Source organism: Cynoglossus semilaevis, chromosome 11 (genome assembly GCF_000523025.1).
Source record: "Cynoglossus semilaevis isolate Cse_v1.0 chromosome 11, Cse_v1.0, whole genome shotgun sequence".
NCBI lineage: Eukaryota > Metazoa > Chordata > Actinopteri > Pleuronectiformes > Cynoglossidae > Cynoglossus > Cynoglossus semilaevis.
In genome coordinates this window covers 16,543,096-16,559,938 of record NC_024317.1, presented here as the reverse complement: position 1 = coordinate 16,559,938, position 16,843 = coordinate 16,543,096, and the positions used below count along the sequence as shown (strand labels likewise).

Below are 16,843 nucleotides of genomic sequence, written 5' to 3'. Positions count from 1 at the left end.
CCTTTCCTACCATCCCTCTTCTGGCATTTCATCTTGCACCACAGTAAACACTGAGCCAAGGGTACAGCTTTTTGAGCACTGCCAGACGAGAGATCTTTCCCTTCTTATTTTCATTCTGTCGTGCAGTCTGTCCCAGTCTGTCCCACTCTGTCCCAGTCTCCCTCTCATGTGGGGAACAGTGGAATTTAATTATGTTTTTCTCTTATTTTTATTGGCTTCTTGCCTCCTTGTCACCTTTGCTCCTGTGATAAGTGAAAAACCAGGAAGGAACTAATCCTAACTGTTTCATTACACAGACTCAGGGGGAGTTCATTACATCAGTGTGCACTGTAATAACCTGGACCACACTAAAGGCACAAAGTGAATGGACTGCTGTGTCATACCCTCTGTTAGGTTCAACGCTGTTTGAATAATTCACCATTAATAATGTGGAGGTTGTGGGTCTGTGGAGGCCTTCAGTTCATCTGAATATAAACCCATCTCTGAGGCTGATTTGTTTTTTTAATTTCTAACCTAAACAGTTTTTTTTTCTTACAAAGGATAAAAAACACAGCATTAACTTCCTGGATATTAGACCATTGGACTGATGTATTCCTTGTGGATCATCAAAATAGGCTAAGGTATTCTGTTGTGGTTTAATGAGCACTGACTTTTATGAGATTCAGATTTAGAACATGAGACCTGTTAGTCAGTTGTCTGGTATGATGTTTTGATCCGAGAAAAAACATCTTCTTTTACAGATGCAGTGTAGCCTTGTAAAAAAATAAATCTTAAACTAAGGGAGTGAAATGCTCCAAAACTCAGTAGCTTTTTGTCATGTTGAATGAAATAATGGGCAAATCCAGAGCTCTTCAAATGCTTTCCTGGCATGTTAGTAATTAGTTTTTATAGTTTTGGTCTATTAGGGTTACATTTCTGTAACCCCAAAAGAGAAAACAAGGAAAGATAATTCCCTCAAACAGGTATGCAGTAATAGACTTCCAGGGCTGTGAGCTCTGAGGCTGCTATGATGCTAACTGAGGTGTGGCTAGGAAAGACGCAGGGGATTATTTCACTGATGCTTTAATCCTGTAATCACATCATTCACTGTTTTCACCAGCAGTGAAGGTAGACATGTGCTGAGTAATGTCACCTACACGGGCAGGAGTTATGTAACCATGAGTAATGAGTAATAACCATGAGTAATACATCATATATAAATAAATATATATATATACATACACACACAGTATATATGTGTGCGTGTGTATGTGTACACACATATATATATGTATATATATATATATATATACTGTGCCACACAGGAGGTGCCATTCAGTATATCATATCCCTTTCCACTGTACTAGTGAAAATAATACTCCAAGTACATCTGCCATTGTAAAAACAGCCAAAGTGTGATGTTGTCTTTTGGTCCTACCCAGTTTCCAGTTTATAACACCTGTTTGTATAATGATGTCATTGTGTTGACACAGATAGCCCTGCTGCTGATTTTTGGGTGGGGGGGGGGGGTTGGTCTTGAAGTTAAGCAGTTCCATCTAACTTGATTTTTTCGCTTAAACAGTAGCTGTTAGCTTGTTGGCTAGCTGTACCAGTCTTTTGAGAAGCAGACGTTGAACAGGGGGAGCTGTGATAGTCGTCTTCTAAATAAAGCTGCAGGTTGACATGTGAAGACAGTTTTACTGATGAAAAGCTCACATTACTGCAGCAGTCAGTGGTACAGCGGCTAAAGTGGTACAGTATATTTTTACTGTGCTCTGGTGCTAATAAAAAAAGCCACCAGTGGTTATGGTCTCACTCGATCTCATTCCCTTTCACCCCGCCCCCTCTTTCGCTATCTTTATTTTTATGATTTATTGATCTCAGATGACTTTGTTTCTTGTAGAGGAATTAGTTCTTTCCCAGAGCCTCCCTCAACCCCCCCCTTCTTTTGAAAATGACAGTGAGCTGAAGTGGTCTCTGAACTGGTCACGGTCGAGCTGAAGTGGTCTCTGAACTGGTCACTGGGTTGATGTAGAGGGCAAACTGTGGTGCCCAGACACCATGTGTCTCTGACAGTCTCGGTCATTGTTGGAGCTGGAGTCTTTCAGCTGGTAAGCTCAACCTTCAGGTGATTCCTGTCTGGTGTTTGGTGGTTGTAGGTAGTCAGTCGTACCGTTGTCTTACACCTGGAGGCTTGTAGGGAGTTGTAAGTGTGGGATTACAGACTTGTTCGTAGTGTAACTGCTGACAGTGGAGAGATGGCTCAACCAGTATTGTGAGATGCTTTGTGTGGTCACCACATATTACTGTCGTTTCAATAGCTTCTTTTAAATTAGCTGTTGCTAATTAGATTTTTTTTTCCGCGTGTTCACATAATACCAGACTTAAAACAGGATTATGTTTTGAGCTGTAATGATCCCTGAAAGTATAGTCTATGATAGTACTTTTAAGTAGGGATGTCCGATATTAACATTTTTGCTGATATCCAATATGCCGATATTGTCCAAACACTTAATGTTTAATTCCAATATCAACGATAGCGATATAGCGGGGCAGTGGTGGTTAAGGAAGTTAAGTGCCGCTGCTCACTAAGGTGATGGGTTAAAGCCATCTGACTGGTTTGGGCCAGTAAACTATTTTTAGAGCACAAATCATTGTGTTATCGGGAGGAAAAACCCATATCAATTCTTACCGATATAACATAATTATGCTAATGTCGGCGGATATTATCGGACATCCCTACTTTTAAGTATTTTCATCACAGAAAAGTCATCTTAATCAGTGTGAAACTACCAAGCTATTGGTGCTATGTTGTTGTCATTTGTTTATCAGCAGATAAACAAAGACGAGGCAGTGGTTTGTTTGGTGTTCATTGAGTTGCAGAACAGATAAGAGGGGTTGAAAAGTGAACTGTCTTTCTAATATTTTATCTCCTGCCTTTTTCTCAACGTGAATAACTACCAGCTCATCGTCCATATTGTCTCAGCTGTTAGCTTACCCACTGTTACAGGACCGTTACTTTGTCAAAGATGAGGCAGGATAAAGAAAACAGCAGGTCTCATTACCATCTTGGACCTTCCCTTTCAGCCTTGCTGCTATTCTTCTGTCACAAATCACCCCTGACACCCGTCTCCATCTATTCCACTCTGACTGTACCCTTTTTTTTCAGCTGTTCTGTGCACTGTCCATTACTCTGAATGACTGATCCTAGGAACAGCTGTATCTTTTAATTCACCTTTCCCTTATTTACACACATGTATTCTGTCTTGTTCCTCCTCCTGCACCTGCTCCCTACTCCCTACCCTACAGATGACAGTGTCATCTGCAAACATCATGGTCCGTGGGGCCTCCTGTCTCACCTCATCTGTCAACATGTAAATCACCATAGCAAACAAAAGGGGATCAGAGCTGATCCCTGGTGTAACCCCACTGCTATCTTGGACTCAACCATGTGAACCAAATGTAGTATGGTTCCTGGTACTGGGTTTAGTGTCAGTGTATTGTTAATAAAGACACATTATCAACAAACTTCAAATTGAGAATAACACATTTTGAATCTTTTTAGCAGATAACACATGTTGTTTCTAATCAAGGTGCCAGAATCAATAATACACAGAGGTAATCCATTGTGTGCTGTTTGTGTGTATTTTCCAGTGAGAGTCAGCTCTATGGTCAAATTCTGCTGCCCGGTCATCTGTGGCCTCGAAGATCCAAGATTCATTACTCCCAGTCTATCCTTCGGAGACAGGCAGAGGAGGAAGCAATTAAACGTTCCCGCTCACTGTCAGAGAACTATGAGCTCTCAACTGATCTACAGGACAAGAAGGTGAGAGTGTTGGGACATGGAAGATGCAGATTTTTGCCTCTGTTAATTTCAATATTGAATATTTTTCACCACTGTTAAAGGAGTAAGTAAGCTACAGTAACACAGAGAACAAAGCTCAATCATTGACTGCATTACTGCTATCTGATGATATAACCAAGACTTTAGAGAGCTATATACATTTTATTAGAGTTGATGGTTTTAGAATGGGAATTCACTACAGAGCAGGCTAATCTCCTACCACTAGACCACTAATGCCAAAAATATACACAAATGAGAGAAACCAATGTCTGTCATTTCTGGTTTCTAAGTTGATGATGTGGGACAAAATACTAAAATGTCACTGTTATTTTAATAATGGTTGAACAGATGTGATATACTAGATATATTTGAGTAACAATTAATTTTTTTTACTGAACAACTAAGAGAATAACAGGTCATTTTAAGGTTTTAACGAAGAAAAGAGAAAATGTTTGCAGCCTAAAGACCTCCTAGTATTTGGTAAACCGTTGATTGGAAAACAACGTTTCTGCAGTTTGTGTCATATTTGTCAAGTTACACGTTATTCTTATTTTCTTAAAATACGCTTTATTAGAAAAAATATTTGAAGCATAATTGACTGGTAACGATGACATTAAACAACTAATGCTACATCGACGTTGAATAACGCAGTTGCTGGAAATGCCTTAGTACGACAAGAGTCATTATCATCGAGCCTGCTGACGCGTTCATTAGGGCTGATGGAGCACGAAGCTGATTCTCCTAAATTCATTTTTTCTTTGACAGTGGTAGGAAGCCCCGCGTTAGCAGGGCATCAAAAAATTGAGATAAACTCTTGTTGTTCCTCTCCACGGAAATCTTTAGTAAAAGGCGAAAGATTTATACGATCTGAAGAGAAACAAGAGTGAACTGCCTTTCCTCCGTCCTAAAGGCCGTCTTGACCCACAGCAACACCGTTTAAAGTCAGGGTTTAGAATTTATTTTTTACTCATATACAATCCTCGAGTTAATTAACACAACCAATGTAGTCGCATTGATATTTTAGACTTTCAATGTTGATAATTTTGATATCTTATATAGTAAATTAGTTCTTTGGGCTTCGGCGCAATGCATTGTGGGACTCGGGTTTCGCTAAACGGTATACCATAGTATACCATAGCACACCAGCTTTATTCTAAAAGATCTAAAATTATTGAGGCTTTATTGTTAGTTTTTAAATGTTGGTGGTGGTACAAAAGTACAGCTTTATGTCTTAAATTTATGAGTTATTTTTTACAAGCACATGTGCACGTTATTACGAACGCCCCATAGCAAAATGTAGAACAGCGACGCTGTGTGGTAAACAATAGTTAATGCATAGTCATACGTCTAGAGGTTAACGTTAAACAAACCCAGTGAAGAACCGGCATTTGATTTTCTGAGATAATATTCTTTCTTTTTGCAATGAATAGTAAACTTTCTCAAAGTATCTAGTGTGTGGTGTAATTAATTAATCAAGAGAATACTGTAACAATATTTACACATTGTATATGAATCTGAAAATGAAAATGAAATCTAAATGAACTTTTTAAACTTCTAACACCGGGCTACAACGTGTTGTTAAATGTGCCTGTTTCACTCTTCCTACAGGTGGAGATGCTAGAGCGTAAATATGGTGGTCGTTTCATAACTCGACATGCAGCCCGTACCATACAGACCGCCTTTCGCCAGTATCAGATGAACAAAAACTTTGAGCGTCTTAGAAGCTCTATGTCTGAGAACCGTATGTCCAGAAGAATCGTCCTATCCAATATGAGAATGCAGTTTTCATTTGAAGGACCTGAAAAAGTCCACAGCTCCTACTTTGAGGGAAACCAAGTGTCCCTCACAGACGATGGCAGTAAACTCGGTGCTCTGGTACAGTCAGAACATGGTGCACACATAGGGGCGCAGGCCACCACCCCCACTACACAAAGTGATTTTACAGACGCTATCACAGAACTCGAAGACGCCTTTTCCAGACAAGTCAAATCTCTGGCTGAGTCTATAGATGATGCTTTGAACTGCAGCGGTTTGCATGGTGAGGAGGGTCACTCGCCGTCAGGCAGGGGTCACCAGGACATAAACAGAGAGGTCGGCCGTCAAGCCAAGTCACACATCACTTCAGATGATCAAAACCTGGATGAGATGACAGCGTCATACAGTGATGTGACCCTCTACATCGATGAGGAGGAACTATCTCCACCACTACCTCTATCTCATTCTGTAGATCAACCTTCGAGCAGAAAGTCTGATTTACGTCACTGTTCCCTCAACTCCTCGCAGGAATACTGGTCTCTGGCTCATAAGAATGAAAAAGAGGACACAGACACGAGCTGCCTCAGTACGCCATCTTTGGAATTCCAGGAGCGCCACATGCAGATGGACCACTTGCCCTTGCTGACTATTGAACCTCCCAGTGACAGCTCAGTGGAACTAAGTGATCGCTCCGACCATGGGTCTTTGAAAAGACGGAATTCCTACGAGCAGAGTCTGAGCAACCAGCAGAGCAGCCCCAAAATCACCAGTCGTGGTTTGCCCTCCCGAGGTTCTTCGAGAGAAGATGAAGCTTTCTGTTATCGACCTCAACAACTGGAGGCTCACCTGGCCATCAATGGAACTGTGAATTGGCAGAGCAAATCAGAATCTGATTTCTCTGACGGTGACAATGACAGCATAAACAGCACCTCCAACTCCAACGACACCATTAACTGCAGCTCTGAGTCCTCATCCAGAGACAGTGTTAAGGAGCAAACCCTCAGCAAGCAGACATACCACAAAGAGACTCGCAACAGCTGGGACTCCCCTGCCTTCAGCAACGATGTCATCCGTAAGAGGCATTATCGTATTGGACTAAACATCTTTAACAAGTAAGTGCCGACCACCGCCACTAGACTAAATGTGTAATATGAAATAGAAGGTACGCAGTTTTAGCACACGTTGACATTGTGAGTGATAAATGGGCCCAAAAATGTGTGTTCACACTAAGGCAGTGGTGGCTTAGTGGTTAAGGAAGACGGGACCGTCCACACTCACTGCTCCCCGGGCGCTTAAAACTGCCCACTGTTCACTTTGGTGATGGGTTAAAATGTGTGCAGTGGTGTGCTGTGTCACAATGACAAGTAGTTCACTTTCTTGCTTACCTAATCAACTCCCATACTCTTTTGTGTTCACACTGACTTTCAATATTTGGACCTTTTGTGTTCACACTGACTTTCAATATGGGATTCACTGCACACTTGATACTCCATGGGAAGCTGTGTTTCAGTCTCTGAAGAGAGTTTGGACAGAAAAATACAGCGAATATTTCCATCTGTTTCTCTTGTTTCTCCAGGAAACCAGAAAAAGGCATCCAGTATTTGATAGAGAGGAACTTCGTGCAAGACACCCCAGTGGCTGTGGCTCACTTTCTGCTTAAAAGGAAGGGCTTGAGTAGGCAAATGATCGGCGAGTTCCTGGGTAACAGACAGAAACAGTTCAACCGAGATGTTCTTGAGTGAGTGAACCTTCCTTTGAATTTACATGATGGGAATTTAAGACAAGAAATGGCTAAAGGTTAGAATGTCACTGCATCCTCAGGGAAATATTTATTGTCTTTTAATTTGAAAAGAAAATTGAATTGTGCAGTTTCTTTTTTTTCTCTAGCATTTTTCCATTTAGGAAGTAAAATGAAGTCAATAACACTAAATAAAAGTGGGTTATAACAGGTTTATTGTAGTATATTTCAATAAAAGAGTCATTTAAATAAGAAAGGGAAGTGAATTATATTCCGTGTCAATGATTTCCTTTAATGTTAACAGATCAATGTTTGAGTCTGCATGGATTTACTTGCACAATTGCATTAGCAGAGACCTGCTTTATCAGATATCACTACAGCTGTCAGTGTCAGTTTTACAGACATACCAGGTAGTATCTGCTGATGTTTTCATATGCAAAAGTGCCAAGAAATCAGGGGATAGATAAGGTGATTAAACACCACCAAGGTGCTTTTATTTTGACAGTTATTTAACCAACAGTTTGTGATCAGTTGTCTATTGACACGCACAAGCAGTGATGCCCAGCAGGGGACAGTGTTCTCAATTGAAATGCACTATTGGTGTCAAAGCTTCTCTCAGTTTCAGTCGGGTGGATGTGTTACCTCAGCAGAAATGTCTTCAAATGTGACGGATGTTGTTTCTTTTTGGCTTACAACAGCCTTTGTAGATGATGAAAACACTGTCCTCACTGTGGTTTGGGATGAGCTCACACCTACACACTGCTGTGGAAACCCACTGAGAATCAAGTCCACAGATGAATATACAGCACTGGTATATTTACAACTCTCTTTTTTCACCAGCTGTGTAGTCGATGAAATGGACTTCTCTGAACTTGAGCTGGACGAAGCCCTCCGGAAGTTCCAAGCTCACATCAGAGTCCAGGGAGAAGCACAGAAGGTGGAGCGGATGATCGAGGCCTACAGGTGAGTCCTCTGTCAGCTGACCGCTCCCTTCCTACAGGTGAAAGGTTAGACGGAAGAAAGCAGTTTTTGCCAGTGAGGTCAACTTGAACCAACGTGTTATATGACATGGCCATAGTTACAGGGAGGACTGCAACTGGAGTTTGGTGAACTAATAAACACCTTCATCAACGTTCAACAACAATGGATCATCTACTGTGGACGAGGGTTTTTAGCAAATCCTGCAGATATTCCCACCACATCAGTTTTGAAGGTCGAAGCCCTCTGATTGTCTGACCTTTGTTTTGAGTTTTAATATCCACTCTCACGGTGTCACAGCTGCTAGCCTAGCTTATAGGTTTGACGTCGACAACATTTAAAGTCAGCGGATTTACAGTTGAATCATGGGAAATACGTGCAGCTAGCGTTTGTCATCACATTTGTTATGAAGCCTCCACACTTGACAGCAAACAAACTAAGGGCCGTTCGTGTGGCATCAGGATGAATGATGCTGGCTCAGCAATATTCCCATAATCAGGCACTTCAAAATGCACAGGGATAGATGAGTCACTCACTGAAGTGAAAGTGAAACTTTGTGCTGATTGCAGCCTTTTTTTTCCCACACAACCTTGGCCAATTTTTTTAAATTAGCATTTCGCTACGTGCGACGTTACTGCAGGTTGTTACACTAATTAAGAACAGTTTCTTTTGAGACTATACATCACATCAAATACTGCCTTCTACTGCAGTATTACTCTTATGTGACTGTGATGCAGTATTACAACAGTAAATGTAATCGTTTGGACTTAAACAAGTGGAGTGCAACCAGCACACAGCACTTGGCTGTAATAACAATAGTATTGGATGATTGAGTATTAGTCGCTCTCCATTAATAACACATGATTTGAGACTTGACATGGACTCAGGATAAAGACTCAAGACCTGAATATCATGGAACACCAGACTTGATTTTTGGAAAGAATTTCGTGAACTCCTATTGAATATGTGGACAACACCCTGACCACCTTCTGAGTGTGAATATGGCTGCTGACCAATGCTCGATTGTCCAGGTATTCATCTACCAGTTCAGACGCTTCTGGTTTCAAACCCGAGCTGCCTTGCTCCGTACTGCCAACATTCTGCTTCTGTTAGTTGCCACTGCTTTAAGGCTGCTCTTTGCTGACCATGACACTCCGTCTTTGTCCTTTAAAGCTATTTCCTGCCGTACATAATACATGCCACACTTGTATTACAGTTGTATTCAAAGAACAGCTTTGTAATCTTTGGACTCGTGCAGAGACTCCCCATCTGCTGCCAGTCCATCCTCTCTTTCTCTCTCTCTCTCTCTGTGCTTGCATGCTGCAGTGCTGGAGTCATCACACTGTGACTCCATCTTCCTTCTTTTCCACTGACTCCATTCAACCCTTACACTGCAGCTGTTTGTTTCTCAGCCTCTGCCGTTGATTCATATTGAATCAATAAATGTTTAGCAGCTTTTCTGTGTCAGTCCATTTGTGCTGAAATTGTGTTCCTATCTCACCCATTGTGTATGCTAAATGCACAAATAAAGCAAAAACGAACCAGTAGTAGATAGGCACGATGCTTGGACCAGTAATACTAGCCCCCGTTATCTGGGAATATTCACGGTGTTTCTCCTTTTCTCTTTTTGCAACATTTTCAATCTCTTTTGTCATTTTTGTACAAACGTCATATTCAGTGAGATCCAAACTCATTCTGTGTGTGTTAAAACTCTCCTTCTCCACCGTCTCGTCTGCAGCCAACGTTACTGCATCTGCAACCCCGGTGTGGTGCGACAGTTCAGGAACCCTGATACCATTTTCATCCTGGCCTTTGCCATCATCCTCCTCAACACAGATATGTACAGCCCCAACGTCAAGCCTGACAGGAAGATGAAGCTGGAGGACTTTGTTAAGAATCTTCGAGGTGAGATGGATCTTTTTTGGAGTTTTGTGGTTGTTATCTAAAGCAGTTTTAAATGTGGTAGAAATTCTTCTTGAAGCGACCGCTGCAGGACATCTGAGTCTGTGCCTCGAGGACTGTGTGCTAATGCCGTATGTAATTACTGTAGTGAACATGATGAGGGTAGTTCTACTCATTACTGTGGTAGTCATTGTCACTTCTTCTTTGCTCTCGCTCTCAGGAGTGGATGATGGAGAGGACATCCCCAGAGGAATGTTGGTCGGAATTTATGAGCGGATTCAAAAGCGGGAACTTAAAACTAACGAAGATCACGTTTCACAAGTTCAAAAGGTGGAAAAACTGATTGTTGGTAAAAAGCCGGTGAGTTTTAAATTTGCATTTAGATTTGAGTGTCTGCATCATTAAAAGGAACTAAATTCACTAAACATTTAAGAATGTAAATGGACGATTACATTTTAATGTTGCACCTCCAATAACTGCTAACATGCACTGAGAAATAAGTTCATAATATAAAAGTTGCCATTTCAATAATAATTACTGTAACTCTTGCCTTGTTAATATTATACAATTAAATTTAATACATATCAGTCCATTAAGCTGAATTAATTTCAAATCACTCACCGAAATTGATATTGCAAAATTGAATATGTTTGATATGTTTTCTTTATATTCTTTGCTAGTATCTCACAACACATCAGTATTTCGATCAATCCCACTCACAATCACAACACATCAGTATTTCGATCAATCCCTGTACTTTCCTCTTACTTCACAGATTGGCTCCGTCCACCCTGGTCTTGGATGTGTAAGTAGAAGTTTCTGGCAGTATCATTCACAACATTTACACTCAAACCTTATAGCAAAAAAGCTATTCAGGGATTATAATCTAAGACTTATAATATCATGTCTTTATTTGTAGTCTGACCCCACCTCATAAAATGATTTTGTTGGTTGCAGACTAAAAGCCACAAAGGAGCCACAAAACTCAAAAAATTTCAAACGTAATACCATCTCTGACCAGCAGTAATCAACAGAAGAGGAGTGAAGGAATGACAAAACCTTAACATTAGGATGCGTTGTGTTTGCAGGTTCTGTCGTTGCCCCATCGACGGCTGGTCTGTTACTGCAGACTTTTTGAAGTGCCTGACCCCAACAAACCTCAGAAGTTGGGCGTACACCAGAGGGAGATATTCCTCTTCAACGACCTGCTGGTGGTATGACACACGTTTGTCTTCCTGCCCACTGAGATTACATTAGGACAGGGGAGGGGGCTACGCTACGTTAGCTCTGGAGGTACTATTCAAATGACCAGGCTAAAGTCATCTATGGTACCTACAGTAACATGAAGATCTTAAATATATATATATATATATATATATATACACTTATATACTGAACTATACATATATACACTACACTATACTACACTACACTATACTACACTAAACTACACTGTACTATACTATACTACACTACAGTGTACTATATAACACTATACTATACTATACAACACTACACTGTACTATACCTACTTACACTACACTAAACTATACTACACTATATTATACTATACTATACTATGCGATCCACTGGTAGAATGTGATCTACTTATTGGGCACTCCTGCATTAGGACATTACAAGTTCTAATTTTACATGTAACACTGTTTTTTCTGCCGTAGGTAACTAAGATTTTCCAGAAGAAAAAGAACTCAGTGACATACAGCCTACGGCAGTCTTTCTCCCTTTATGGCATGCAGTTGTTGCTATTTGAGAGTCAATGTAAGTGTCATGTCTGTTCATTTTAATCAAATGTTTGAATCAAGTGATGTTTTCAAACTCAGAGGTATTATTTCAAAAACAATGACCTGTAAACACTAATGAAAGATTGTGTATTTTTGTATGACGGGCACTTAAGTATTTTGTATTACTGTTAATATTTAGATTATCCTAACGGAGTCCGCTTAACCTCAGCCATTCCTGGAGTAGACACCAAAGTCCTCATCAACTTCAATGCACCCAATCATCTGGACCGTAAAAAGTTTACAGATGATTTACGAGAATCAATTGCTGAAGTTCAAGAGATGGAGAGGTATCGAATCCAATGTGAGCAGCTTTTTCTTTTTTTACCGAACACTTCAAGTACTGTTGGTATTGTTTGGTGCGAATGTCAACTTTAAATGTTTTCTTTTCTGCAGCTGAGCTTGAAAAACAGAAAGGTGTGGTGAAGCCAAACATGTCTCAGGGTTCAAGTCTGAAAGAGACAGGAAATGGCAACGTGAGTCAAGTTTGCGTCGATGACAGCTACGCCATTGGTGAAGGCCTGAAGAGGAGCGCCCTCAGCAGCTCCTTACGAGACCTCTCAGATGCAGGTAAAATAACAGCATCCTTAAGGATGGAGTATTAGGGTCTCTTTAGAATAAAAAAAAGTTGAAGGTTTTTTGAAGATTTTCCCCACTGGATATTCAAGGTTGTGAAGCTCGGTGAAAAGTTCCAATGTGGCTGAATGACGCTTGTGTAGCAGGATGATAGAGATTTGTGTGTGTTAGCGAAGACTAACATCCAGTAATCCTTCATCCCCAGTGACAGAGGGCTACATACGGCACAATGATCACTTCAGGTGTCTCAGCTGTAAAAGGAATTTATTTTGTGTCGTTAATTCAGAAACTGTGCCTCCAGTTTTTCACTGCATCCCAGAGCTAGGCTGCACTAAAACTCAAGAACCACAACACTGGGCTCTGAGTGAAGAGGAATAAAATATATAGTTCATTAGTTTTGGTGAGGTCTTCCTAAATGAGACAACTTATATTAAGTTGTAGCTATCAAAAACTCTGTTTACAAGTAAAAACATCTCACAGAATGAAACAGAAGAGGCAGAGCCACTCGCAGCCACTTTCCTTTTCTTTCAGTCCTTTGTCATTGTTGTCTGTCCATAGTTGGTCCTTTGAAACCAATGTCTTCTCAGGGAGTCAGATAGTGCCCTCTAGTGACCTCTAATGTCTAATGTCTGATGCTCTATGTTTTGGACAGGTAAGCGTGGGCGACGCAGCAGCGCAGGATCATTGGACAGCAACATGGAAGTAGGTTGGAGTCACCTGATTCTGAGCTAACTCTGGCTTTCTGTTCATTCCCCACACACCACTCTGTGTTATTTATCCATTCTTTTCCACTGAAGTGCTGATTTACCTCCTTTTTAAAAAAAACATTCCTTTTGCTCCATTTTGGTTAGCAGTCAGTTTCTCTGTTTGTTTAGTTCTGTCCGTTTTTCCTGTTTTCAGGGGTCGATAATTAGCGGCCCTCATGTTCGACAAGGGACACCCTCAAATCGAGACTGTCCATCCCGCCACAGCGGTCAACCTCTGCCAAACCCGCCCATGATCGGATCTTTGTTCAACACCAGGCGAGCGAAGTCTCCTAGCCTCGTCCAGCAGCCAGTGCACCCTATGCTGATCTCTCGCACCCAGAGTCCAACCCACTTGACCCACGCGGCTCGAGATGAGGCGAACAGCCCAGTCCCAATGCACCCACACCACGTCCAGTTCTGTCACATAACACAGAACCCCCCACCTTACTATCACCACCACCACTTTCGGCCCCCGACCCAGTTGCAGCACTCGCCGCACCAGTTTCACGCCCCATCAGCTCACAGCCAGCAGCAGCAATACCAGTCTCACACATACCACGGCTACGGTAGCAATTCCTCACATTCCCCTGTCCCTGCTCATGGAGCCCATTACCACGGAATGTCGCCTCCACCTCCTTCTCAGGCCAGCAGTAGCACCAAGCCCAAGCAAAGTGGAATCAGTACAGTGGTGTGAGGTGCAGCGTGGCCTCACGCTGTGCTCTCCTCCTGAACTCACTACAAACCACTCGGCTAAAAGTAGGTGTTGTCTTCAGTATGTTTTCTCCAACTCAGTAGTGGACAGGTGTATTCACATATTTAATCTTTTAGAGATCCTTTTTTAATTTCCATTTAGATTATAAACATGTCTGCTTGCCTTAATGGCAACAAGTAATAATAGAACTGCATGCAAAAAGACCACAAGTACTGTTCCACCTCTGTGAAGTCAATACATACATACAGATATATATATATATATTTATATATACATATACAGTATATTTGAAGTGTCATGATCCAAACATCACGGATCGGTACGGACCCAGAAAGGCTCAGAAGACCTAACTGCACAATTATACATTTATTAGGGTTCACATTAAACAGAAAGAAGACTAACATTGAATGTAGAAGTGCCTGAGATCACTGGTGCAGCCTGTAGGGGGAAACAGTAAACCGTGAACATGACGTAGTCCCTGTGACCCATCGTAGCGCTGTTAACAATAAGTCAAAGGGTCATAATTACATATAAAAACGCACAACCATCTTAAAAAAGTACAAAAATGGAAAAGAAAGAAGTGTTGAATTCTTCCATCTCGAAATAATATATATATATATTTATTTTATTGAATACTGTATATTACTTTATTGTAATGAAAGTCGTAACAGGGGAGTCGCCGGATGATCCTGATTTGCATGTAAAAACACGAGAAAACTGATTTGGGCTCAGTGAGAGCTCACCTGGAGTCTCCTGATGCAGGGACAGGTGTATTTTTTTTCCATTCACCAGACCAGGCTCATCTGTTCAAACTAGAGCTGGATCGATACAACGTTTTCATGTTTGAAACCAATGCCGATCCTGCAACTTGGAGTCCCTGCTGATACTGATAGAGTCTATGTTTACGACATGTTGTGCAAAGTTAGGTTGAGCATTTGGGCTTAGGTATCGGAGGAGACGGGCTATAGTTGTTGTTTTTTTCCGATCTTCAGTCCTGAAATTTAAACTAATGTCGGACCTATACCAATCCTGAGTATCGGATCCTGAGATCTACTACTAATTAATGATTCAAAAAGACTCATGTGAGCATGGTAACCCTGACAGAGTCCCAAAAAGACTCATGTGAGCATGGTAACCAAAGGTTACCATACCAAAGGTTCAGTACAAACACACTCTGTTACAGCCCGAACCTTTATGAACTTCACATCATTTTGGTAAAAAGGGTTTTTCTTGTGTCAGGTTAGTGTATCTGAAGACAGACACACGCAGCGGCCGTAGCAGTATCTGAGTATTAGTATTTAAAGTAGTCGTAGATCACTGTGATTTTTTGTTAGCAGTGATAGATGTGACAGTTATTCTTTTCATTTAGTCACAAAACATGCAACATACGATGTGCATGATATTTTGTAAAATAACTATGAGCTGTTGATATAAATGTCATGTTATAACAGAACGTGGTGTATCAATTCAAATAACTCAGTGTTATACACTACACACTGTTGTTGGTATATATTTGCAGTGCTGTTCAGAGATGACTGACGTGTTGTGTTCGTTGTCTGAGTAGAACACGACTGTGACGTCAGTGTAGATGTTAGAGCTGGGACAGGAACGTTATCTGTAGCTACTGATTAAACACATTCATATATCACACCATCTGTTACTGGCTGGTCTAATTTTATTTTGTACTATTTTTTATACAAATTAATAATACTAAGAGGTCTATCTTTACCTGGTTGGACTCCAAAAAAACTGTTCCAAAAGAGGCAGATGAGGAACCACAAACCTCCAGTGCAGGGACTCTGCAGCAGGGACTGTCTGACATTTTCTCTTGATGTGAAGGAACTCAGCTGGCTGAGTGTCTCTGTCTTTATTATTATTTTATTCTTTTACATGTCCAGAACTACAGGTGCAGTCGGGCAGTTCTGTCTTTACTTCTTGGGTCTGCATGGAGGAATGTTTTCTGTTGAAGTGATACTCACAGAACTGATATTCATCAATAATAATGCATAAACATTTTGGATTTATTTTATTTTTAAATTGTACAATATGTATTTACTTCTTGTCATTATCAATTGAGGTTGGGTCATTCTTTTTTTATCTTTATACCTTTGCCATTTTTTCAGTGTTTGTTCAGCAATGATTAGAAAAAAAAACGTTTTTAGACTTTTCTTAGGGCTCGGAAATTTTGAATAATATGGCCGCAGGTAACAAAACACAAGTTCCATTTCAAGAACAGACTACACTTTCTGGAAATATATTGAAAAATTAATATAATTAATACATAAATGTTAATACAAGAAACACTCTCCAAAACATTTGGCACAAAGCCAAGTTTATCACCATCTGGATTAAAAGCATGTGGTCCTGGCATTTCAATAAGATAAGACAAGTCCTTTATATGAGTCCAAATGTTGGGACCTTGTCTATCATAATATCATGGCAGCTTGCCAGAAAGTAAATCTTAGATTTTTACATTATACAGAATATGTGTTGCAGAGACAAATTTCTAAATTAATTTTGCCCACAGAATTATTAGAACATGATTTGTCCTTCTGCTTGTCATACAAAGCCTCAGGTGAATTACACCTATACAGTTCTATTGCAGTTTTAGAAAGTGTAAAAACTTTTAGAAATGGAGTTTGCACTAGGAGACTTTTTCTAACTGTTGTGTTTTGTGTATTATTGTGTAAATTGTACTAGGTTGCAGTAAAGACTTGTTCCAATCCCTGTTAGAGGAGTTATAACTGTGACACCTACAAGGATAACAACTTCCAAATACTTTCCTGATCCAAAGTGTTCTCTCTATATGAAACA

General features: G+C 40.6%; 1 protein-coding gene and 1 non-coding gene across 2 annotated transcripts; one reads left to right on the top strand and one right to left on the bottom strand.

The window, feature by feature from the left end:
- Positions 1-3,640: 3,640 nt before the first annotated feature.
- Positions 3,641-15,133, top strand: iqsec1b (IQ motif and Sec7 domain ArfGEF 1b). Its single transcript, XM_025060397.1, has 13 exons — positions 3,641-3,805; positions 5,432-6,690; positions 7,155-7,316; positions 8,157-8,279; positions 10,033-10,199; positions 10,417-10,556; positions 10,972-11,001; positions 11,285-11,410; positions 11,876-11,975; positions 12,138-12,299; positions 12,392-12,565; positions 13,224-13,273; positions 13,472-15,133. Exons 2-13 carry the CDS (start codon positions 5,438-5,440, stop codon positions 14,009-14,011), a joined length of 3,027 nt encoding a protein of 1,008 aa, XP_024916165.1. The 5' UTR covers positions 3,641-3,805; positions 5,432-5,437; the 3' UTR covers positions 14,012-15,133.
- Positions 4,597-4,710, bottom strand: LOC112487790 (U5 spliceosomal RNA). The gene has a single exon (XR_003051215.1). It is a non-coding gene; the product is annotated as a U5 spliceosomal RNA (small nuclear RNA).
- Positions 15,134-16,843: the final 1,710 nt, after the last annotated feature.